The sequence below is a fragment of the Carettochelys insculpta genome, chromosome 5 (genome assembly GCF_033958435.1).
Source record: "Carettochelys insculpta isolate YL-2023 chromosome 5, ASM3395843v1, whole genome shotgun sequence".
Taxonomy (NCBI): Eukaryota; Metazoa; Chordata; order Testudines; family Carettochelyidae; genus Carettochelys; species Carettochelys insculpta.
In genome coordinates, this window is record NC_134141.1 from 115458130 (window position 1) to 115483781 (window position 25652).

Here is a 25652-nt window from a genome sequence, read left to right on the forward strand (position 1 = left end):
GGAGTAGCAGTCATTTAAGCTTTTAAGAAACTTTCTCTCTGAATTCTGTCCAAAGGTGAAATATGCCCAGTGAACATGGGGGACAGCTGAAATCCCCATTATGGAGTTATTTATTTTAATGGCCTCTCTAATCTTCCTGAGCATTTCACTAGCACAGTCACTATCACTGTGCAGGTCCAGAAACTGGTAATATATCCCTGCTGCTATATGCTTGCTCTTAGAGTACAGCCACAGTATCCACAGAGATTCTATGATACAGTTCATATCATTTAAGATTTTTCCTTCATTTGACTGTACATTTTCACTTATAGTGCCACCACCTCATACACACGATCTGTTCTGTCCTTCTGATATTTTTTATACTCTAGTATTACAGTGTTCAACTGATTATCACTATTCCCATCAAGTTTCTGCAATGCTCATTATATTAACATCTTCATTAAATACAAGGCACTCAAGGTCACTCGTCTTATTATTTAGACTTCTACTACTGGTATATAAATTATTTAAAAACTTGTCACTGTCTTTAGGTGTCCCAGCATCCAATGCTAAACCAAACAACTAAAATTAGATCAAATTATCACAGTCCCTGGGAGACTAGACTTATGTGCCACATGCAAACAATCAGAGAGATCATGAAGAAGTGAAGTTTATAGACCCTGATTAAGTCAGACGTACTCCGAGCAAGTGACCCACACTCATACATTGCAGAGGAAGCCAAAAAGCCCCCCACAGTTGCTGCCAATCTGACCCAAGGGAAACTTCTGTCCCAACCCCATATATGATAATCAATCAGTTAGATCTTGAGCATGTGAACGTGGGCCAACCAGCCAAGCATTTGAAAAACCAAATCTGCCACCTCAAAGTGCCAGCCTTCCTCACCCCATGTCCCACAACCAGCCATTTAAAAGGTGAGGCGTTCAGTTGTGAATCTGGGCAAACTAAAGGGAAGAGTGTATATGGAAGCCAATACAAGGCCTGGCTGTGCCTGCTGAAAAAGGAGACTATTGGTAAAAGAGGTTGGTTTTCAAATCGTGATGCAAAAATGCACGCACAGATAAAGGTATGTTTAAGGTAGTTCCCTGGTTATTACTATCATCAGCTTCAAAGGTCAACATACCAATGACCCAACCAATGTGTTTAAACAACCATTTGCACTGAAGTGGCATTGCAGTATTACTCTCAAAAATCAACTGACCCACTAACAGCCATGACTGCAAGACAGAGGGACTGTGGCATTATAAACACTTAGACCGCTTAAGGAGCTTTGATCAAACAGACCCTACATATGTTATGGGACTAGGCACAGTGGGGACCGTTCTCAAAAGCGGTGCGCACAAATGCACACCATGGACAAAATTTACATTAATGGTGTATCTAATGTGTCTGCAGTCACAGCACATGTGCCCGCATAACCATGGTGACGACACAAGCAAATGAACCTCTATGAGATTCATGCCTGAAACCGCAGTAAAATTCCCCCACAAACTAGACATTTGAATGCAAAGTGGATTCTGAAAACTTGCTCATTTATGACAAAAACCTCCCAATCATTCTTCCACACCCATTCCTTAGCAAATCAAGGTTTTACACAAAAGTACCAAGGGTTTTTTTTTTAAATCAGATTTTTATATTGAAATATAAATTTTCTTTTTAAAGTGTAGTATGAAATTATAATCACCTGTGTCAAAGGCCAAAACTTACTATGATCTATTAAATCATTTAAATGAAATAAAAACATAACGTTAAGCAGTACATAACGGCTGTAGTGGGCAATGCCAATAGTCCACGTAAACCAGCATCCTCTCTTCCAACAGAGGCCAATGCCAGAAGCTTCACATGGATTGAAAAGAATAGGGCAATTATTGATTCAACCAGCTCATGTCATTCAGCCCCAGGTTCTGGTGGTCAGAAGTTTAGACACACCTGAACGATGGGGTGGTGACCTTGACTAACAGCCACTGGTGGACCTATCCTTCAAGAACTTATCTACTTCTTTTCAGAACTCAGTTCTGTTTTTGGCCTTCGTGACATTCCCTGACAACCAGTCCCACATGTTGATATTGTGTGAAGTAGTACTTCCTATGGTTTGTTTTAAATCTGCTGCTTATTAATTTAATTGGGTGATTGCTGGTTCTTCTGTTACATGAAGGAGCACATACGACTTTTCTTCATATCTCCCTGTGAGCGGTTCGCCTCTGGGACCGGATGGCCTTGTGGCTAAGACCCCTGGCCAGAGCCTCTTGGGTGGGTCCTCAGCACCCACCCAAGAGTCTATGGGTTGAGTCTGGGGTGTGGCCCCGAGAATCTAGCTCCCCCTTTGGCGGGAGTGGGGTTCCTGCAGGGCGGGGGGCCCTCCCCGCTTCCCTCAGTACCTGGGGGAGGGTCCTGGGTTGTGCCCTCCAGCAGCTGACCGTGTGGCAGCTCTGGCCTGGGGCCTCCTGCCTCAGAGTCAGCTCCTGCCTCTTGGCTGGTCAGCCCCAAACTGAGCTGGCTTCCCTGCCTTTATACCCCTCGGGGCCTGACACTGGCCACAGGTGAACTGGGGTGGGGCTGATTGGGCTAACAGGCCTTGTTTAACCCCTGCCTTGCCTGGCCTCCCTCTCACACTCCTACACTCCCTTTAGTTGTCTCTTTACTATGTAAGAACAGCCACACTGGTTCAGACCAAAGGTCTAGATAGTTCAGTAGTACCCTGTCTTTCAACAGTGGCCAATGCCAGGAAGCCCAGAGGGAATGAACAGAACAGCCAATTGCCTCGGTTGGGTCTCCACTACAGAGTTTTGTTGACAGAAGTTACTGTCGAGTCGTATTTCCCGACAGAACACGTCCACACCTAATGGAGGCTCCTCCTGTCGATGCCCTCTGTTAACAAAGAGTGGCCAGATAGCAGAGCTTCTGGTTGGCTGTTCTGTTGACAGAGGGCTGGGCAAACAGGGCTGCCAGGTGAACCGGACAGCAGAGGGCTCCCTGGAGTGTCTACACTATTTTTTTGTTGACAGAATCTCTCAACAGAGGCGTTATACCTCGTATGGAAGTGAGTTAACTCTCCTGAGAAAACTGCTGCATTCTAATGATAGTTTCCTCGACAGATGATGTTTGTAGTGTAGACACAGTCCTAGTGATCCTTCCCCTGCCTTCCACTCCCAGCCTCTGGCAAACAGGCTAGGGAGACCATCCCAGTTTGTCTTGGCAAACAGCCGTTAATCGGCCTATTCTAGACTAAGCCAAACAGTCTCAATGTGTGTAATCTCACCTCGGCTACGTCTACACTAGCCCCAAACTTCGAAATGGCCACACAAATGGCCATTTCGAAGTTTACTAATGAAGCGCTGAAATGCATATTCAGCGCTTCATTAGCATGCGGGCGGCCGCGGCACTTTGAAATTGATGCGCCTCGCTACCGCGTGGCTCGTCCCAACAGGGCTCCTTTTCGAAAAGCAGCCCCGTCGGGACGAGCCGCGCAGCGGTGAGGAGCGTCAATTTCAAAGTGCCGCGGCCACCCGCATGCTAATGAAGCGCTGAATACACATTTCAGCGCTTCATTAGTAAACTTCGAAATGGCCATTTGCGTGGCCATTTCGAAGTTTGGGGCTAGTGTAGACACAGCCCTCATGTGGAAGATCTGTCATATCCCTGATCATTTTAATTGCATTCCTCTGTACCTTTTCTAATTTTCCACAGGCTCAGGACTTGCCCTCTTCCCGACTTTCCAGCTCTGTGTGCATGTGCGCGCGCACACACACACACACACACACACGCACGCACCTTATGTTTTTAATGTTCCAACAGACTAATATGAACAATTTAGTATTTAAGGTATTTAGAGATAAACAAATGCATTTTGTCATCGTGGGTGGTTGGCTGGTAGACAATAGAAAGGTTTGTGTTGAGTAGGGTGAGCCACAGGCCAAAAGTTTGAGAACCACTGTCTTAAGGAGCATTTGTCCTAATTTTGTCTCAGCTACAAGCTTTGATCCTGCACAGTTAACCGCCTTTTCAAAATCATTTATGAATAAGTTGAATAGCAGTGGCCCAGCATATAGGTCCTTCAGGGAACTCTCTCATTCTCTCTCTCCCTCTCTACTGTGTAAACTGACCATATATTGCTACCCTTTATTTCCTATCTTTCAAGGAGTAACTGAACCATGAGAGGGCCTTCCCTCTTATCTCATGCTGTTTAATTTGCTTATGGGCCTTTACTGAAGGACACTGTCAAAGGCTTTCCGAAAGTCCAAGTACACTATGTCCACTGGATCATCTTTGTTCACATTTGAAGACTCCACTCAAAGAAATCTAATGGATTGGAGAGGCATGATTTCCCTCTACAACATTAATGCTGACTTTTCCACAATATACTGTGTTCATCTGCATGCCCTGTTCTGTTTTTTACAATAGTTTCAACAACTTTTCCAATATTGAAGTTAGACATACTGCCCTGCTATTGTCAGGTTCACTTCCGGAGCCCTTTTTAAGAAATTGGCATTGCATTACCTATCCTCCAGTCATCTCATACAGAGGCTGATATAAGAGACAGGTTACATACCCCAGTTAGTAGTTTTGCACTTTCATATTTGAGTTTCTTCAGATCTTGGGTGAATGGCTCTGGAGACTTATTAATGTTTTATCAATTTATTCCAAAATCTCCTCTATTGGCACTTCAATCTGGGACAGTTTCTGAGATCTGTCACCTAAAAAGAATAGCTCAGGTATGGGACTCTCCCTCACATTCTCCAAAGACTTATGCAAACAATTTGTTTAGCTTCTGCAACACCCTTATTTACTGCCACAGTTTTAAAGCAAATCACACCGCTGAACTGGAAGAAGTCACTATTAAACACCTGGAACCAGTTTGTTGAAGTGCTAACCCAGCTGTGACTACTTTATGCAGATACACAGAGAATATATTTTTAAAGATTCAGTTTATTTATATAGTTCAATTTAATGATTACATTTCATTCAATGTTAAGAAACTAATTGGGTTGGAAACAATAAGAAAGCTTGTTTTCGTCTTCCAATCTATGAATAATAAATAGGTGTGAGGATACCTACTAGTCCTAGAGGCTGAAGGACACTGGGACCTGCAAACAATCAGTTCAGTTCACTAAATATAGATAATACTTCCTTTGTTTAAGCAAATCAGTTGGATTGCTGTATTTATCACATTTTTAAAGCTTTCTGTGCATTTCAACTAAATTATAATTTCTGGCCAAAGACCTCTTGACACAAAACATGAGTAAAATCGAATCAGAAATGCATCATTCACCACTTTCTAACATAATACAAATGTAAAAAATAAGGTGAACAAATGCATATTAAGCTACATACCTGCTTAAATGTGTTTAAATATAATGTATCGTAGCTAGCAAACAGCAGTATCAAATTCAACCTCAAATATATTTATAGCTGTAAATCAACTTTATTAATAAGCATCAATGAGAATCAAACTTTCTTTATGAAAATAAGTGAAAAGTGCAAGTGCAAGTGCAAATCAAGACTAAAATTGATTATTTAAATCAAGAGTCTCAGCTTGCTGATTTAAGTCACTTAGATTTAAATTAATCAATCCCCATAAGTACTGTATATAAAATCGCTGTACTTTTTATTACCATAAATAATGTAAATAATTGAGCTTTAACCTTCCAAGTCACTGGAATTCTCTAGGTTACCCTGGCAAATTCTCTGAGTTTATCACCTGGCAAGTTTCCCATGGTAAGAGCCTTCACCACACCACCTCACCAGTTGTTCAGTGACCACCAGGCATATTGTGGTAGCATACTATCCAGCTGCTGTGGTCCCCAAAGGCAGGGACCAGACCCCAGCCTCTGTGCTGTCACATTTAATCTACCAGGTTGGTTGCACATTTTCACTGTTAATGTTGATCTACCAACACCTCTTTATAGCCACCTCATACCCCAAACCTACAGCGCTTCCAGAGTCAAAACTAAGCTGACCAGCAGCAAGCTTATTTTCCCATATTAAGGCACCCACTACTAATTAAAAAAGCCTCTTGAAAGGTAGAGAACTGAGAGATGCATTCCAACCAGGCTTTTAGCAGTTATTCCATGCAGACAGGTTAAGTATTTACACACCAACACACACACACACACACACACACACACACACACAAAATCATATCATTAAAAAATGAGCCCATGATTACCAGCAAGCAGAGCACATGACTTCAGCATTCCTCAGTCGGCTTTTAACAATCACTCCCGGTTTATACCTTGGTTGAATGACTGAACTGGCTGCTTCTCCCTTGGCTGTCAGACCTTGATCCAGACCCAGGCCTGGAGCCTGAACTAGGCCAGGATCCTGAACTCCCACTGCTGCTGTGATCCCAATCTTCCTAGAAACAACAAACAGCTCACTTTAGTCAAGTTCAACGCAATTCCTGCCCTAATGAAGAATGCCAGCCTAGCAGAGCGGTGAGACACGGTGTGCAGTAGAACTCTCGTTACAGCTCACTAGGAGACAAGAATTCCTAGGATGTGTGGCAATGCCATCAATATATTCTGTTGCCTTAGAGACATTACTTAACATCTTTGGACCATATTCGGCTTTTACTTATTACATACTGTGCTACCCAACTAATCACAAAGGGTGTATGTGATGTTTGAGTCAAGGCAGGATGAGAATTGGTTTCCCCATCTATAACAGCAGGATAATAAAGCTTGTGTCCCTGATTGTCATGAGGGTTAAGTGATGTTTACTCAACAACACAGTGTATTACATAAGTGCTAAGTATAATTAATTACCAAAGAGACAACAAACTAATGTAGTGCATTTTCTTCTTTCTCCATTTATTTCTTGGACTGAGAGACTTCACCTACTTATCTATCTTGAAAATATCACTATGTACTAGACAACTGCCATTATTTTCATCTGTGAAACAGTCTGTAATAAGATGAGGGCCTCAAACATAAGCCTACACGTCACTCGCCTGGTGTGAGGTTTAGGAAAAATGGTCAAGACTTGGCTAATATAAAGCAAAGTTAAGCAGCAGGCCTTGCTAACAGAATCTGGCACAAACAGGGTTAATGGTATAACACTGAAAAGTGCCAGGCACAGACTGGGAGTACATGCCAAAGGGGTAACAGCATCTTGTGAAGAAACATCTTGGTACCAACACACTCCCCACAAACAACAGACATATCAACCCAGGCTCAGGACAGGGTCTAAACTGACAGCATGATGGCTCAACGCATTCAGGTTAGTACCAGAATACTCCCTAGAGGTAATGAGAATGATAGGGTCAGGATGAAAGCATGATGGATAGCGATGTTTTGATCGAACCAACAGGTACAAGGTAATGGGTGGATCTAGGCATCTCAGAGGGTGGGAACCTGCTATGTTAGGAATGATGTGTAACTTATTTGTACCTGTGTATAAAAGTGTAGCCCAAAGAACTGTCTTTGTGCAGCCTAGAGGCAGGACTGCAATTCTCTAGCACTGATAGAGCTGTGTCCATTGTCAAGAGGACACATTCTTCATATCCTTGCAGAGTCTACCAGGGGCTCTTACTGGGCTTTGTTTATCATAAACCTGGTTTGGTGCTTGTGATCCTTCTCTAATCTGGTGGTCTTTAGGGGGCTCTCTCAGAGGCTGCTGTGTCGGCTACTTGTGCAAACCAACACAATGCACAGAAGGGCCACACACGCCAAGCACTTAGCGTCACAGGTATCAGATGTGTTTACACTTACAGCACTTCCATCACATATGGGAACCAAGCCCTGAGAGCAGCCAACCCACACGACAGCTCTTGTGGCAAGGTGGGGGCATGGTCACAGGGCATTCTGGGTCCTTGCATAGCCCCCTCTCCTCAAACACAGATCAGCTCCAGTAGCTCAGCATTGCTGCAAGCAGCAGATTGCTTTTGCTCTGTGGAATGGGCATTGTCACCCGACAAGATATGTGAGCGCTTGCCAAGGAAATAGGAAGGGGAGTTTCAGAGGTCCTCAGGCTTTACAGGGGCAGATATCTGTTTACCTGGCCTCCTAGCAGCAGAGGTCTGGCCAAAGTGAGCACCTAGGCACGGTGAGATATTTTAAGGAAGCTAAAAGCTCTTTAAACAGTAAGAACATGTCTTCACCTGCACATTACCGCAAAAGCCTCAGTAAGAACTGTATGCCTGTCATGGAGGTGAAGAGTCTTCGCTTCATGGCAAAAAAGTCATTGGCAGGTATAGATGTTTTTGCACCAAAAAAGAAAAAAAGGGGTGTGGGAATTGATTCTGCTTTAAATTGCAAGTGTAGACATGCCCTGTCTCCACAGCTGGAACTAAAGAGCCAGGCTCTAGCTGAGAGCTGTAACAATCACATCTTCTGTGAATCAGGCACAAAAAACAGGACACACAACACACATATGGAGGAGCTTGCTGCACGAGCTTCTTCAAACACCCTCCCACCCTCCCTATACCCTCTGGAGTCTTCTGTAAACCTTTTACCCAATAGACCGAAAAGATATACTGGCAGAGCAGCGGATGAATTCCAATTCCCTGCCAGCTTCTGCCAAAAACTATTCAGATTCTCTTTGACTGGATGAAAAACAGAGATGCACAGGTATGCTGAAATCCAGTTCCAACTGGGTGAGTGTATGCTGCCCACCAAGAATTGGCTCCCACAGGCAGCTAACCACTTGCCTCTTTACTTCCCCTCTGCCCCTTTGGGATAACTGGTGGCAAGAGAAGCACCGTGCACCTGGCCCGAAGTGTCTACTTTAGATAAATTGGCTAGGACTGCACGTGCTCCTGCTGTCCACAGCGGCTGGTCCAAACATGACAGGGAGAAGCACTAAGGGGTGAAAGGAAGACCGCACATTTCAGCATATTTGGCCGACATGTTTCCCAGTGGATGTGGAGGTGATTCAGCTCCTGCTAGGACTGGAGGACAGCCATGGCTGACAACTTTTAGAAACTGACTACCAAACTCTGCCTATTTGGTGGCCTGCTGGGCTGCTCCAGTTTTGACAGAGACAGACAGACACTCACTCTCACTCTCTAGTTTTTCACTCTGGTGATTACAGCAACCTGCTAAGTTCTCTGAGCTACATGAGCCCTCCCATATGTCAGAGGGTAGAGGGTCATGATTTTGATATAGAAGGTGGAGGGTGGGAGGGGAAAGCTGTGCTCAGTCCCTGGTGGTGACCACAGTTTGTTGGACTGGCAAGTCAGTATCTTCATTTTGCAGAGCAACAAAAGTCACAAAGAACAGGTAAATGTTGTGTTGGGTTATTATTAACTGACACTTTACTGAGACAAGGTGGATGATGCAAAAACTTTTACTGGACCAACTCCACAAAGGTTTTGTTCAGGTCCTACGGGGCTACACCACCTCTGTAACCATCTCTTATTAGAGTCCAGGACTATGAACGGCAGGAGGGATACCGAAAAGACCACAGAGTCCTTAGTGGTGACACCATCTTTGCTTAACCATACCAACACAGAGAAGTAGCCATGTTAGTCTGTAGCTTTGCAAAAAAAACGGAAAAAGGGAAAAAACAAAGAAGTCCTGTAGCACCTTAAAGGCTAACAATTTTCCTTATTAGGTAATGAACTTTGTTGGGTAAGACTCAATTCATCAGATCTGGAGCAAAAATAAGAACAGAGAGAGTGAGCAAGCGTGCGTGCGTGAGTGTATCTATCTATCTATACAGAAATAGATGAGCAGGGAGGCGGAAGAGGAGAAGAAGGGGGAAAAGGAGGGTTGGGGAGTCACCTGTCTTTAATAGGATCTGTGGAAGAAGTAAATTAAGTGGGATGGGTGCCATTCCTGTAAGTATCGAGGGTAGGGACATTGCCCTTGTAATGTGAAACATGAGATTTCCGTTAAGCCCCATGTTAAATTGTCAAACTTGCAAATGAATTCCAATTCAGCTGCCTCCCTTTGTAATATAGCAGTAAAATCCTTTTATAACAAAATGGCCACTTTTAGGTCCATTATTGTATGTCCAGGGAAGCTAAGTGTTCCCCTACAGATTTATGTGTATTCCAATTCCTGATGTCTGATTTATGTCCATTCATCTTTTGACACAGGGACTGTCCAGTTTATCTACCATACATGACAGATGGGCATTGCTGGCACATGACGGTATATATCACACTAGAGGATGTAAAGGTGAAAAAGCCCCCACAGAATGGGGGATGTGGTTAGGTCCAGTGATGGCATCTCTAATATAGATATGTGCACAGAGCTGGCAATGGGGTTTGTGGCAGTGGTAGGTTCCTAGGTTAGTGTTCCTGTGGCATGGTGTGGGAGTATTTTTTGAGACTGGGTGGCCATTAAAATGTTGGCATACTGTGGGGCCATGACACACTGTGAATAGTGGACAGGGAGATGGAGCTGCAAAAGCCAGAGAAGGGAGACAAATATTTCACCAAAAACGTCTGACGTGCAGGGCCTATTCTGGCACTACATGGAGAGCTGGGAGGCATATCAGCTCATTCTACCCAGCTAAACACTGACCTCCAAGACTCAAACTTTGGGATGGGACATCAGAGGGGTGTCCTGGCTGTTTGCAGTCAGTACTCATTTAATTGCAGTTTCTGAAAGACAAAAGTTGTTAATTGGTTTGTCTAGATTCCTAGGCTGCACCTACACTATGCGGTAAACTCAATTATTAAAATTGATTTCTTAATGCTGGGTTTTATCTATTCGATTTTGAGCATCTTCTTCTTCCCACACGCTCCCCTCAAAATTGACTTATTGGTGCCACACACAAGTAGCTTAAATTGAGTGCTGCAGCAGTGTATTGTGGGAACCTATCTCACAGTTCCCTGAGCTCCATAGCATTCTGGCCCCACAGGTAGATGTGGGTATCTGACAACTACTTCCCGCATTCTATTCCCCTCTTTCCCCTGCTGTGTTAAACAATCATCTCTTTTTCCAGATGGGGGGCTGGCTTGCCTTTATAAGAGATGTGTTTTTTTAATTGAGAGGAGGGGAAGGGAGTGGAGGAGTAGTAAACCTGTCCCAGTTGATAGGTTTTTCAAAATGGGATGCAAACACACTGGATTTTTGCAGGCTTGGATCTGGATTTAGACCTCCTGGCAAAGACGACCATTAAAAGATTATGTTTAAATAGTATCAGAGGGGTAGCCGTGTTAGTCTGGATCTGTAACAGCAACGAAGGGTCCTGTGGCACCTTATAGACTAACAAAAGTTTTGAGCATGAGCTTTCGTGAGCACAGACTCACTTCATCAGATGCTGGTCTTGGAAATCTGCAGGGCCAGGTATAAATAAGCCAGAGCAAGGGTGGGGATAACAAGGTTAGCTCAGTCAGCAAGGGTGAGGCTTACTACCAGCAGTTGATCTGCAGGTGTGAACACCAAGGGAGGGGAAGCTGCTTTTGTATTTAGCCAGCCATTCACAGTCTTTGTTTAAGCCTGAGCTGAGGGCGTCAAATTTGCAGATGAATTGTAGCTCAGAAACTTCTCTTTGAGAAGTCTGGTCCTGAAATTTCTTTGCTGCAGGATAGCTACTTTTAAGTCTGCTACTGTGTGGCCTGGGAGATTGAAGTGCTCTCCTATGGGTTTCTGTATATTGCCATTTCTGATATCTGATTTGTGTGTGTTTATTCTTTTATATAGAAACTGTCCAGTTTGTCCGATGTATATAGCAGAGGGGCATTGCTGGCACATGATGGCATAAATTATATTGGCTGATGTGCAGCTGAATGAACCCACGATGGTTTGGCTGATCTGGTTAGGTCCTGTAATGGTGTTGCTGGTGTAGATGGCAGTGTCTACACTAGCCCCAAACGGCCATTTCAAAGTTTACTAATGAAGCGCTGAAATGCGTATTCAGCACTTCATTAGCATGCGGGCGACCGCGACACTTCGAAATTGACGCGACTCACCACTGCGTGGCTCGTCCTGAAAGGGCTCCTTTTCAAAAGGACCCCGCCTACTTTGAAGTGCCCTTATTCCCATGAGCTGATGCTGCTTTTTTGAAAGTAAACCTCCTCTTGGAAAGAAGCCTTCTTCCCATTAAATAAGGGGAAGAAGGATTCTTTCGAAGATGGATTTACTCTCAAAAGAGCAGCATCTACACTGGCTTTGTTCTTTCAAAAGAAACTCTTTTGAAATTAGAATATGCAAATGAAGTGTCAGATTTGCAAATGTATACCTTATTTGCATTTTCGATTTACCTCATTTGCACACCTCTTTCAAAAGAGGAATGCAAGTGTAGACACATCCTTAATGTTACCCTCTCCCTCTTGAAGGGAACATCACAAAAGCACAAACTGATCACAAATGTGTGTGATCAGCTCATCAGCTCATGGGAATAAGGGGACTTCGAAGTAGGCGGGGTCCTTTTGAAAATGAGCCCCGTCGGGATGAGCCACGCGGCGGCAAGGTGCATCAATTTCGAAGTGCCGCGGCCACCCACATGCTAATGAAGCGCTGAATATGCATTTCAGTGTTTCATTAGTAAACTTCGAAATGGCCATTTGCGTGGCCATTTCGAAGTTTGGGGCTAGTGTAGACGTAGCCGATATGTGGGCAGAGCTGGCAACGAGTTTTGTTGCATGGATGGGTCCCTGAGTTAGAGTGACTGTGGTGCGGTGTATAGTTGCCGGTTAGGATTTGCTTCAGGTTGGCAGGTTGTCTGTGGGCAAGGACTGGCCTGCCTCCTAAGGCCCGTGAAAGTGGGGGATCATTGTCCAGGATGGGTTGTAAATCCCTGATGATGCGCTGTAGAGGTTTTTGCTGAGGACTGTAGGTGATGGCTAGTGGTGTTCTGTTGGTTTATCTCTTGGGCTTGTCCTGTAGTAAGAGGCTTCATGGCACACGTCTGGCTCTGTTGATCTGTGTTTTCACTTCCTCAGGTGGGTATTGCAGTTTCAAGAATGCTTGGTAGAGATACTATAGGTGTTTGTCTCTGTCGGAGGGGTTGGAGCAAATGCGGTTATATCTTAGTGCTTGGCTGTAGACAATGGATCGTGTGGTGTGTCTGGGATGGAAGCTGGAGGCACGAAGGTAGGCGCAGCGGTCAGTGGGTTTACGGTACAGGGTGGTATTGATGTGGCCATCGTGTATTAGCACCGTGGTGTCCAGGAAGTGGATCTCCTATGTGGACTGTTCCAGCCTGAGGTTGATGTTGGGGTGAAAGTTGTTGAAGTCCCGGTGGAATTCCTCCAGAGTCTCCTTCCCATGGGTCCAGATGATGATGATGTCATCAATGTAGCATAAGTAGAGACAGGGTGTTAGTGGACAAGAGCTAAGGAAGCGCTGTTCCAGGTCAGCCATGAAAATACTGGCATATTGAGGGGCCATGGGGGTACCCATAGCTGTGCCGCTGATTTGAAGGTATATATTGTCGCCAAATCTGAAATAGTTGTGTGTGAGGATAAAGTTACAGAGCTCAGCCATCAGATGTGCTGTAACATCATCTGGGATACTGTTCCGGAGAGCATTTATTCCATCTTTTTGTGGGATGTTGGTGTAGAGAACCTCTACATCCATGGTGGCTAGGATAGTGTTTTCTGGTAGGTCATCAATGTATTGCAGTTTTCTCAGGAAGTCAGTAGTGTCTCGGAGATAGCTGGGAGTGCTGGTGGCATAGGGTCTGAGGAGAGAGTCCACATAACCAGACAGTCCTTCATTGAGAGTGCCAATGCCCGAGATGATGAGGCGTTTGCCTCACAACCTCAGTCGTGCAGAACGCAATGCCATCCACAGCCTCAGAAACAACCCTGACATTATAAGGAAAGAGGCAGATAAAGGAGGAGCTACTGTCATCATGAACAGGTCTGACTACCAGAAGGAGGCTTCCAGATAATTCTCCAATATCAAATTTTACAGGCTACTTTCCTCAGATCCCACCGAGGAATACACTAAGAAACTACACCATCTGCTCAGGACACGCCCTACACAAGCACAAGAACAGATTTATACCAACACACCTCTAGAGCCCCGTCCGGGGCTATTCTACCTACTACCCAAGATCCACAAACCTGGAAATTCTGGACACCCCATAGACACGGGTACTACACTGAACCTCGAATGAACGAGTAATGGCTAAAAGATAGCAGACGTCTGACAGGCCCAAAACCATGATCACCCAGGGAGACCCACTACTCTGCCCCTATGAGTAGCATGCCTAGGCTTTGATTAATTTTGGCCCCACATATGGATTTAGGTTCCCTGGAAAAGAGGACCCTAAGTAGACACAGGTGCTACACTGAAACTCTGATGAATCATCAGTAACAGCTATGGGCCGCTATAGCACAGCGGACGTTTGACAAGCCCCGAAAATGGTGACTCTCTAGGGAGACCCATTGATTATGTTTGGACCTGAATCTGGATTTAGGCCTCCTGCCCAAGACCCTTAGAAGACGAATAAGTTTAAGTAGACACAGTGGCTACACTGAAACTCGAATGAATCATTGAAACAGTTATGGCTCAGGGCAGCTGAAAGACCCCCTAATAAAGTCAACCCCTTTGGCCTCTGAATAAAGCCCATACAAAAAATTTCGTCTCAGAGATCAGCCACTCTAGTGACAAAGTATTTTCTTCTATTGGCCGAAAATCGTGACCACTGAGGGAGACATCCCACGGATGGATAAAAGAACCCAGACTACAGCCAGCAACTGAAAATCATGATCACTGAGTGAGTCTTCCCCCCAGCAGCTGAAAGACCCCTGACTGAAACCAGCCCCATTTGGCCTTTGATAAAGCCCATATAAAAAATGTGGTCTGAGAGGACAGCCACTCTAGTGAAAAAGTATTTTCTTCTCTTGACTGAAAATCAAGACTGCTGAGGAAGACATCCCCTGGGCGGCTAAAAGACCCCCAGCTACAGTCAGCCCCCAAAAACCCATGAGCACCGAGGGAGATGTCCCCCATGTGGCAAAACGACCCCCAGCTACAGCCAGCCCCCAGAATATTGTGACTCTCACCGCACAAGCTGCCTGGCACCTCTCATAGTGCATCCTTTTATTGGTTCGGGATCAAGCCAAGTGATGCAGCCGTGTGTGGGAAAGTTCCAGACTGCGAGGCGCCTCTGGGGGAAGTGAAGGGAGGGGATGTGGGTGTCAGGACAAAACGTTAAGCGGCTGACAAGAAGTTTCTCGTTCAAGCACGACCCCCACCCACAGACTAGCTGCCACGTGATGAGGGCAAGGGAAAGTTCCAGAATGCGTGGCGCTTCTTGGGGAGAGAAGGGAGGGGATGTGGGGGGTGGGACAATGCGTAAACAGCTGAAAAGAAGTTTCTCATCTTATAAGACAAGCACGACTCCCACCCACAGCCTAGCTGACACAAGGTGCAGGAGGGGACAGCATCTGGCACCAGTCAGAGCAGGAAAAAAAGAAGAAAAAAAAAGGCAATTTGCAGGGATATATAGAGAACCACGGACCCCGCAGCCGCACTACTAGCAAACAAAAAAAGATTTTTCAGCCTCTATTGACCCTGCAGCTGAACTGAAACAGTCTTTCTGGTACCTAACTCCTCTGCACCTGAGAGCAGTGGCAATGGAAGGGGCCAGAGTGGGGAACTGTGGGGCACACAAACACCACATTGGAGGCTAATGAATTCGATTTGAAGATACGCTGCTTCCTCACTACCCTTCATTTGGAATTTTAAATTCAAACTGAACATTACACCTGCCAGGTGACTACAGTATTAGGATTTCAATATTATGTCAATTTTGGTGTGCCATACATTGAGCTAATGGAATTTACAGTGAGGACAGGCGCTTGGAGAAATCAGGCTAACTGACTTAAAAAAAAAATCGGTATTATCTCCTAGTGTGGACATAGCTTGAGAGAAGGGTAACTGCATTCCACCTGCCTAAATTCTCCCTGTGGTTTAAAGTGGAAGAGATACCACTGGCTTCCCCTCCTAAACGCTGCAATGCTGTTGTGTGCTGGCCGACAGCTGCTGCTGTGCCTTTGTGATGTGTTTATTTCCAAGGCAGAGGAAATGAATCCCTGTGCAAAACTTGGAGAAAGTGGGTTAAAGTTTGTAAAATGCTAGGGATGAAATCATTTCTGTAACTGAAAGATCAATCTTATTACCTGTCTTGTGCAGAGGAAGTTGTGGACAGTATATGTCAATCATTAAAACAAATACTGCAAACATATAATTGACTTTTTTTCTTTTGAATGGCTGTAACTGTTTCACTTTGCAGATACCATAAAGGGTTCGCCTGGAGAATTAATAGAATCTATTAGCCAGGTAATTTTAATCATATCTCAATATTCCATTCAGGATATCATTTAAAACATTCAGTATATTCGCTACAGAGAGGGATTGTTATCTAGTACATACCAAGGCTTTATCCATAGCTCTTCCACTGATTTTCTACATGACCTTGGGCAAGTCCCTTACCATCACCATGCCTCAGTTTCTTCCTCCATAGGCCAAGAGACACGGAAACTATTTTTGCTCTCTGCAGGCCAGATATCTCAGGCTGTCTCCCGCTTATTACTTTACCCGGTACGAGGAAAAAATATGCAAGTTAGAGCTTAAATTTAGGAAATTTCAGTGGCACGCCTTTTTAACAGAAACAGAACTTCTGACTTGAGCCTAGGAATTAATTCAACCTGTCCACAAGAGGATTCTGTCATCCTCCCTACAAATGCAGCTCACTCATCTCTAAAGCTGCTCTTGGACGCTCCAGATTTTGGGCATTACACAATGTACCAACTGACATCAAGGAGTTTAAACCTGTAAGAACAGGACTTTAGAGTGGCCTTGAGAAGCTTCTAACAATGCAGAGTTGTAACAGTCCATATTACTCAGTCTGAGTTCAGCTGGTCATATTAGGGTAGGAGCAGAGTAAAATAGCCAGTGCTTCATATACAACAAAAGAGATGTCCGGGCTCAAGCAATATTTTACTTGTCATGACTGATATGGCAAGGCCAGAGGTGCTGGGGCTTAGCCCTGGCACAAATTAAGTATCATAAGTAGCAGATTTCTTTTTTAAAGGAAAAAGCTCCCCCTTTCCTTTATAATCTACTACTTGGTTCAGCACATTTCTCTTCAGGTAATGACCCAGAACTGATTTCTCAAATAACCGTCTCACTCACGGCTCTTTACTCAAATTGTGATTGCCAAAGAAAAAAAACTGTCAGGTGTCATCTCTTCTTGTCGTCACTTGAGAAACTCCAGCACAAGGATACGTAGCACGGGAACAATTCTGCAACACCAGAATGGACCCTGCAGCACACAGCATGGCATAACATGGCCTTTTCCCACTCCACTGTATTTGTTTCTATACTATTACACCGGTTCTTTCTTTGTAGCGCAGAAAAATCTGAACAGAAATGACTGCCTACTTCAAAAACCCCACCCCTCAGAAGAGGACCGTTTGGAAAACCGATCTACATCTTACAAAGTGAACCGTGGCCAACAGGAGCTGTGAGTGACCGAACCTGCTCAGGTAAATGAAGTGTCTGGCAGCCCATCGGGGCTAACTGGTGAACGACACTGGGCCCACAGGCCACTTATTGTTTATCCCTGGAGTTTACAGTGTGTGATATCCAACGGGAAGGCTGGGGAGTTTCGGGGCTTCAGCTATCAGACGGGAACATCCCTACCACCAAGAAAGATTTCAGGCACAGGGTCTGCACCTTGGCTGTGTGTCGAGAAGCCCAGAGGCAGAGAAAGGCAGCTCTTAAACCTGCCCAGCCAAGAGCAGATGGGACTCGAACGTTACAACACAGAGGCCTGGTGATATATTTTGATGTAAAGATTTTATGGGTACAGTAAAACCCCAAGTTACGCATTTAAAAAACAAAACAAAACAAATTTCATGTAAGTCCTCCGAGCCCCTGGGAGCCTGGAGCCAGGTGCACAAGCGACTGGTCACTTTTCAGGCTCCTGCTCAGCTGCAGGGAGCCACGCACAGCAGCTCCTGGTCAGTTTCCTGACTCCCTGCTACTTGGGGAGCCGGGGAACTCAGCACGAGCTCCTGTGCCTGGATCCCAGCTCCCCGGTGCTGAGGAGCTTCCCTCCCATTTCTCCTGCCCCTCCTCCCAGCAATGGTGTCCCCCGGCTTCCCCCAGCGCCCGCTGCCCACTGCAGCCTGGGATTTCGACATTCTCGTTGATACAATTAACGTGTATGTCGAAATCGCATGATGCGGAGATTTACTGTACACATTTGAGATGATGTGCATAACTCATTGTTACACCACTCACAAGTATTTCCTGTTTTGATTACAGTATCAAAGTAGGGTCCCCAACCACAGATCAAGTCCCCTTTGGGCCAGAGCAGTAATGGGCAACCTAGGCTAGTGAGTAGGCTGCAGGAATGGCCCTCCTTTCGCTCAAGATTGCTGTAACCAAGACAATCTCCTGGGACAGGGCAGTTTTGCTAACTGCAATCGCATACCTAGAATTTGCTAGGTTTGCCAATTGAATGTTAGCAGTGCTTTGACTGGATGCAGAGGGAGCACATAGCTCTCATGGTCAACATTGCGTGCAACCAGCACATACCTCTCTTCACATGCCCTTGTTGTACTTGTGTGTCACTTTAGTAACACTGGTAGGAAAAAAAACTACACGGACGGAAACCAGCAGAATCTGGCAACCCTGTGCATGGACAGTCTAGCTTTACGACAGATGCAACAGGACACAAATGTGAATGCAGCATGTTGTAGCACGATAAGCAGTAGACTACTCCACCTGGAGGAAAGGCGCAGTCCTAAATTTGTACCAACAAACCCTCATACAAGGAGCATTACACACATTGACCAGTCCTTTCATGTATGAGCATCTGTTGGACTTTTTTAAACACATACATTCTCAGAAGCCTTTCTGCTTAATGAATTCCTCTCAAAAATACATCAAAGCATTCCTCTTTGCAACAGTTCTCACCCGGGAAATACAAATGAAGTATCTGAAATAATTTTCCCAGCAGGCCTTCTCTTTGCAATTTGTTTTCCAACTGAAAAAAACCTGAAAATGTATTATATTATCTAATCTTTCCTCAGAGGAGTATCACAGATGATATTCACATATAGTGATATAGGGGCTTTTACACCAAAGGCTCTCCAGGTGCTGTATAGACTATAAGGAGATCACTTAGCCCATAACTCAAACATAGCCGCTGTTTAACAGGGCATAGAAACATACAAACTAGGTCAGGAAGTGAATGATATATTCAACTAAAACTGCAGGGAGCATTTTAGATATGCAGAATGCAATTATCTGATTGGCTGAGGCCAGCACCCCAGGAGTTAACTTGAAAATTTTAATGAGCTTTTTAATGATCATAAGCGGTAAGAATTTTAGCCCAGGTTTGCCACTGCCTTATATTCTGAGTTCTCACATTTGTGAAGTGGGCATGAAAGGTTAGTGCAAATGACACTAACTCAGATTTCTCCATGCACACCACTGACTTTCACAACTACTGTACGCAGGGGTTACACAAGGTGCAGAGCAAAGGAGATTCAGGCCTTCTAAGAACACTGCAGTGGGAAGTCAGATTTTTCAAAGGTACCCAAAGGTGTGGTGTTAGATGTCTAGCAGGATTTTCAGGGACTTAGATGCCTAATCTGCTTTGGCATTTTTGAAAATACTACTAGTTCTTTATCTGCATCTTTAAGCACCTAAATACCTTTGCAAATCTGGCTCTGAATTCCTACTCACTCAGAGAGAAGAGAGCCATCTATTGCGTAAAAATGCCTTTCACTATCCTGGGTTTTCCTTCAAGGTCTCCCATCACCAAGGCAGATCCTTCTTGCTTGTGAGAGCTACCAAGATCACAGCACATGGGATAAAACAACTTATAAAACACATTTGAATTGAACTATAGAATATTAAAACTGGAAAGGACCTTGAGAGGTCATTAAGTCCAGTCCCCTACACACATGGCAGGACCAACCATCATATAGATCATCCCTGACCTGTTTAACATGCCGTTAAGTAGCTCCAATGATGCAGATTACACAACCTCCCCTGGCAATTTATTCCAGTGCTTACCCACCCTGACAGTTATGAAGTTCTTCCTCCTGTCCAACCCAAATCCTCCGTGCTGCAATTTAAGCCCATTGATTCGTGTTGTAGCTTGTCTAAATATTTAGTCCAAAAATGGAGTTTTCAACTAAAATAAGGCACTTCCATCAAAATGGAATTTTCAGAAGGAGAGAAGTTTTCAACACTTCTTTTTCCAAACAAAAAAAAATTGGAAGAATACTGATTTCTTTCATTTTTACAACAATTCTCACTTAGAGAATGTGTCACAGAGATGATATTTAAGAGAAATTTCACCATTGATATCGAAATTTTTCCATGGGAAATAAACATTTCATGGCCAGCTCTAATAGTGACTTGTATTTCACATTTAAAACCTACATTTTGAGAATCAATCTGTTTAAAATGTTGAAACTTACATGTAAAAAAAAAAAAAAAAGCAGCAACAAAAAAAAACAACAACAACCACCACCAACAGCTGTGAGCTGAGCACTACCCGCACAATAAATCAATAATGAAGAGGGGATTGTTGACAAGTAAGGAAGAACAATAGCTGTCAGATCCTTTTGCGTGCCAGTGAAAATTTGTCACTGATATTTAAAGTAAAGTGGGGAGAAAGATTATTATTAGCTCTGCTCAGGCAGAGAGAGAACCCAACACATAATGAGAGCAGATCAGAAAAAACAACTTGGACATATGTGAATGTTATTTGTTTATACAACACAAGATCACTACTGGAGGGAATCAAAAAGCTTTAGCACCTCCTAAAAATGTCAAAGCTCGAAGTAGTGGGAATATATGCTAATAGATATAAAAAAAATAAATGTGTTCCATTTAATGACTTCCTCTGTTGAACCAGACAAGACAACTGCTATTCATTTGCCTGAGAAACCAATCTGAGACACCCTTGAATAAAAAAGGAGGTATCCTGCTAATATTCTGAACAACCCACATTGGCTTGATGAAATCAGCAAGAACTGAATCAGAATTTCAAGCTGCCTGCGTTAGCATTCAGACCAGGTTCAAACAAGACGGGGGAAAATACGTCTCACCAAGGAATTGCTGCTGAATATCTCAGACTCCAGAAGGCAGCAGACCAAAGCTGACTCTATAGTTATGTTTACCACCTTCAGAGGTTTTAAGAATGGTCTGTAGCCGAGCGTCTGGATAGCAGCTCTTTTCACATTGTAAGTTTATAGTAGACTACAATACTCTAGCACCCTCTCGGAGGCAGGGTGAGCACTGCTTCTGTCTTAGAGTCCAAGGCACAACCCTCTGGCAGTGATGCTCAGTTTCTCACCTCTTGTGTGTGTGTGACAGTTAAAGTCCAGGTTCAACCTCACTAGTCCAACACCCTCAGGCCCTGACTGGTGCCAAACCATAGAATTTGCCAGACCACGGGTGGTCAATATAGTCTAGCAGTACTACCAACATTTCCACAGCTCCTGGGCTCTTAGAAGACAGTTAGTGGTAAATCAGAGCTACTTAACAGCACAGAACACCAAAAGCCAGGACTTTACAGTACCACGGAAAACTTGGGCACACCTATGATAAAGTGGAGATCTGGTGAACTCAAATCGTGCCGCACCAGGGATGTTGCCAGATGAAAGGGTGCAGAACTAGAGAAGTGCAACCTGCAGAATACACAACTCAGATTGCGCAATAATCCACAAAAAATAAAACCGCAGTCTTAGACCATCAGGGAGCTAAAGCAAACAAAATAAAAGAAAACGTACCAGCCCTTTACATTGCTCTCTAGCCACTTCTTCAGGCAGCAAGCCCTTCTTCGGGGGAGCCAGTGATCTCTGAGTTGCAGTCCTGTTCCTTCTGAATGCCATGTGCACTAAGCAGTGGTCCTCCATTTTGGGGGCCCACGAACTCCTTCCTGACTGGTACAGGGCTATTCTCACCACAAGGCTTTTTAAGGCAGGATGCATGATAAGGAGGGTTGGTGGAGATTATTTTAGTGCTGTGGCCAGAGAAAGAAGGCCAGATCTTACAGACCTGTTTAGGAGGCCTACTCTTGCAGAGACTTTGTGGGTTCCTCTCATTCCATCATAGCCTGTAGCACCAACCCTTACATTGGCAGATGTATAAGACACAAATGAGGGAAGTAAATGTTCAACCAGTTAACTGATTAGCTGGTAAGTATCAATCTTATTGGTTTCATTTCACAGTTAACAATACTCTGCTGCCAGCTAGAGTCCAAGACTCTACTGCCACCTTATGGTGGGCAGGCAGGCAGGATCCTTGGGCATGGAGGGCTGGCAGCAACCAACGGAAGTTTTGGTTTTTCTAACCGACTTTTATATCCCTAATACAAATGGTGATCAGGGAAACTGGCCACATGAACGTGTCACTTTGAAGGTCTTGAACTCAGTAAAACGTCTTAACTGAAAAAGATTTACTTTGCTCACTTTAATCGCCTCGACCACCTCTTCTCCTTCCCACAGTGGTTTGCTGATCCACGAGTATCTTTCACTCTATGCGTGTGCTCCTCAGGGCCCCGTTACTCTTCTCCCCAAAGGGTTTCCCAGCTACTGCATATTTTTCTACCTATATAGCAGACTCACAGCTGTGGCTCTGCTCCCACTCCCTCTCATCTCTAATGCAGTGGTCACCGACGGATTGATCGCCATCGACTGGTTGATCCTGGGGAGTCTCCCAGTCAATGCAGGGGAGAGGGCAGGGGGCACTGCTCCCCCAGCAGCTCCCATTAGCCAGGAACAGGAGACTATGGCCAAAGGGAGCTGACAAGGGGCAGTGCTTGAGCCCCTGCCTCTCACCCCTGGGGGGCACAGAAGCTTGTGCAGGCCTGTGCTGATATAAATGTCTATCCGGTCAGTATCCACTGAGTTGCAGGGCTCTGCTCCCAAGAGACGCTGCGGCTATAGAAGAGGAGCGGGGTGCCATGGCAGCCAGGGGTCAAAGCTCTGTGCTGGCAGCTCCTCCCAGCTCTGGGGCTGTACGACTTCCAGCCCTGCCGCCAGACACGTCTCCTTTCCGGGATGCACAGCTGGGGAGCCTGCCTCAGTCTCACTGTTCTGCTGACCTGGAGCTGCCAGCTGTGAGAGCCACCCTGTGGGAGTCTCATCCCAGAACCAGCACCCCCTCATGTACACCTGCCCCAGCCCTGATGCCCCTAAAACCCACCCCACCGAGCCAGCATCCATACTGCTTCCCGAACCCCTAACCCACTCCAGTAAAAGTGAGGGTGGGAGACAGCGAGCAATGGCAAGAGGGGAGGATGGAGTGGGGTGGGGGTTTGGGGAAGGGGTGGGGCTCTGGGTAAGAGGCAAGGTACATTTTGGGTTGTCCTTAAATTCCAAAAGTGACCTTGGGCATAGAAAGGTTGGGGACTAGTGCTGTAATGGGTACGGCTTGGTGCACTCCTTGTTTACAGCTTGAGTAACTACAGAAGGAGCTGAAAGGAAGGACAAAAGCCAGCAGCACGTCATCAGAAAGCCAACCAGAGAACCACCACCCAAAGCTCACTGAGCACAGTTTGAATACCGCTGTAACGGTTTATGCCGAATTGGCTGATGCTGGAGAATTTTTTATTTTATAACTATAAATTCAACCTCCGCTCCTATTTTCCAGTTTCTTCTTGTAACACACACAAGCTCCTTTCCCATCATACCATTTGTAAAATGCTTCAGTCCCACAACAGAGCCCATATTTCTGAGACAAACCGCTTTTCTGTTTTGGCCGGTGAAGAGTAATGCATATGGGAAATGACAGCAGACGTGTGTGTTCATTTACCCACATATAAATAGAAAGAAATACGTAAATAGAAAGAATGCTGCTGCAAGTGTTGCAACATTTTGCTTCAGAAGGGAAGAATTGTCCTGATCAGTGGTATGTGCCCTCTCTGGAGCTATTTATTAATGACTCCTATTGTCTCAGTCTTGGCCCTTGTCACGTAAGTGAGGAAGGAAAATCACAGGCAAGGCAACTACATGTGTGCAAGTATAGTACTTTACCCTCTTGTTGATCACATACACACAGATGCCCCATCTACCTTGCTCCCTGCTTGACTAGTGCCTCTACTTCCCTACAGATGGCTACGGTGAGTTTTGTGTTCCTCCCGCCATGCTCATACCTCACCCAAACGGATATTTAACTTGGTTTCTTTCCTCAGAGAGTCTTTGTCTTTGCGGTTTTTTCTTTTTTTAAAAAAGCCTTTAAAGCATCTAAAGCAAGTCCTCTGTCCTTTACTGGACTGAAATATATCTCCTGGACAGGAAACAAACAGTGTGTCTCCAAGTGGGGAGCTTTTCAGTTTACAGTGGTTTTACTGGGACAAGAAAGTTTTGCTTTTCGGGACAAACTATTTACATGAAAAGAGAAGGTTTCCTGTTGCCTCAACTAGGAAAAAAATGGATGAAGCAGAATTTCAGACTGGATAGTAACAGGAAATTAAACCCATTCTTCAGATCCCCACCCGCACACGAAACAATCCATCTCCCCTTGTTAGTGGGTGGACTAGACCAGGGGCCAGCAACTGCCGGCACAGGTGCCAAGAGTGGCACACGAGCTGATTTTCATTGGCATGCAAGGTGGGAGCTCAGCCCAAGCCCTCGTCCCCCATGCAGACAGGAGCTTCCTCAAATCCATGCGCCCTGCGGATTAACAAAAATAGCAGCTAAAACCACCACCTGAACAGTAAAGCTCTGCATCTTAATTTATTAATGAAGCTGTTATAAGTAGGACTATTAGTGACTTTAAAAAAGTATCACTGGCACTTGGACCATATATAGGAGGTCAAAAGGTCAAATTTTGGCACTCCGCCTGGGAACTTTTGCTGACCGCTGGACTAGATAATTCAGTAGATCTTTCCTATATCTAGTTTCTACGCTTCAGAGCTCTGAAAAATCTAAAGCTTCATTTCAAGACTGATAATACACAAATGATAAATGACCAAGTGGTAAGTACACCACCAATACAAATGCTAAGGGAGGTACAGTAGTCAAAAGGAGCAAGTGTCCCAGCCTCCTATCTAAGTCATTACCCACCAAAGCTCTTATTTCAAGAATCTGAGAACCTCCATGCTCAAGTCTGACTGGCTTCTCCCATTGTTATTCCTCCTCCTCTAACTGTGGAGTCACCACAGACTCCAAGAATCATCTCTCTCTTTAGGAAAGTGAATGCTGACGACTCCAAGCTCAGTCACCCCAAGTTAAAAGAACAAGAACTTTGACAGGAAGAGCCAAGCTTGTCCCCTACCTGATTATGTTGGAGAGACGATACGACCTTCCCTCTTGGTGAGGAACAGCTGTCACCCAGCTGCTCACTACAGTTCGCTGTCCACTGCAAAAAAGGACAGAAAGGCATTGTGTAAAATAATAGCCAAGAAGGGAAAACTGTCGAACCAAAACTCCGCATCTAGCGGAACACAATCATACTGTTTCCTGGAAGCCAAGGAAATGCTCTAATGCTACTGACGTGCACGTGGTTTGCAAGAGGGTCTGTTCACACTGCTGATCAGACTTTCTGTGAAAAAATGTTTTGCCAAAAACAGGGAAGAAATTCAGAGGAAAATTTCCACAAAAAAGTTGACTTTTCAGCATAAAATTCAAAACTGAAATATTTTAATCCACAAATGCTGCTGTGATGCCTCATGCTGCCATTCTTCTTTACATGCCAGGCTAACTGGTTCAACCTCATCCCACATGATAGACATGGTTAGAGAAGAGGGCTGGCCCCAGGGAGTTTCTTGAAATA

General features: G+C 44.8%; 1 protein-coding gene across 3 annotated transcripts in view; it reads right to left on the reverse strand.

The window, feature by feature from the left end:
* CTIF (cap binding complex dependent translation initiation factor) overlaps positions 1–25652 on the reverse strand; it is a 323006-nt gene that overhangs the window by 213024 nt on the left and 84330 nt on the right. For 2 of the 3 annotated variants that reach the window (XM_074995803.1, XM_074995802.1), the window contains exons 3-4: positions 25155–25238; positions 6230–6352 (exon numbers count right to left, since the gene is read on the reverse strand). In XM_074995803.1, the coding sequence (XP_074851904.1) occupies positions 6230–6352; positions 25155–25238 (207 nt within the window). The remainder of the gene's footprint in view (positions 1–6229; positions 6353–25154; positions 25239–25652) is intronic. The other variant, XM_074995804.1, reaches the window with a different exon arrangement.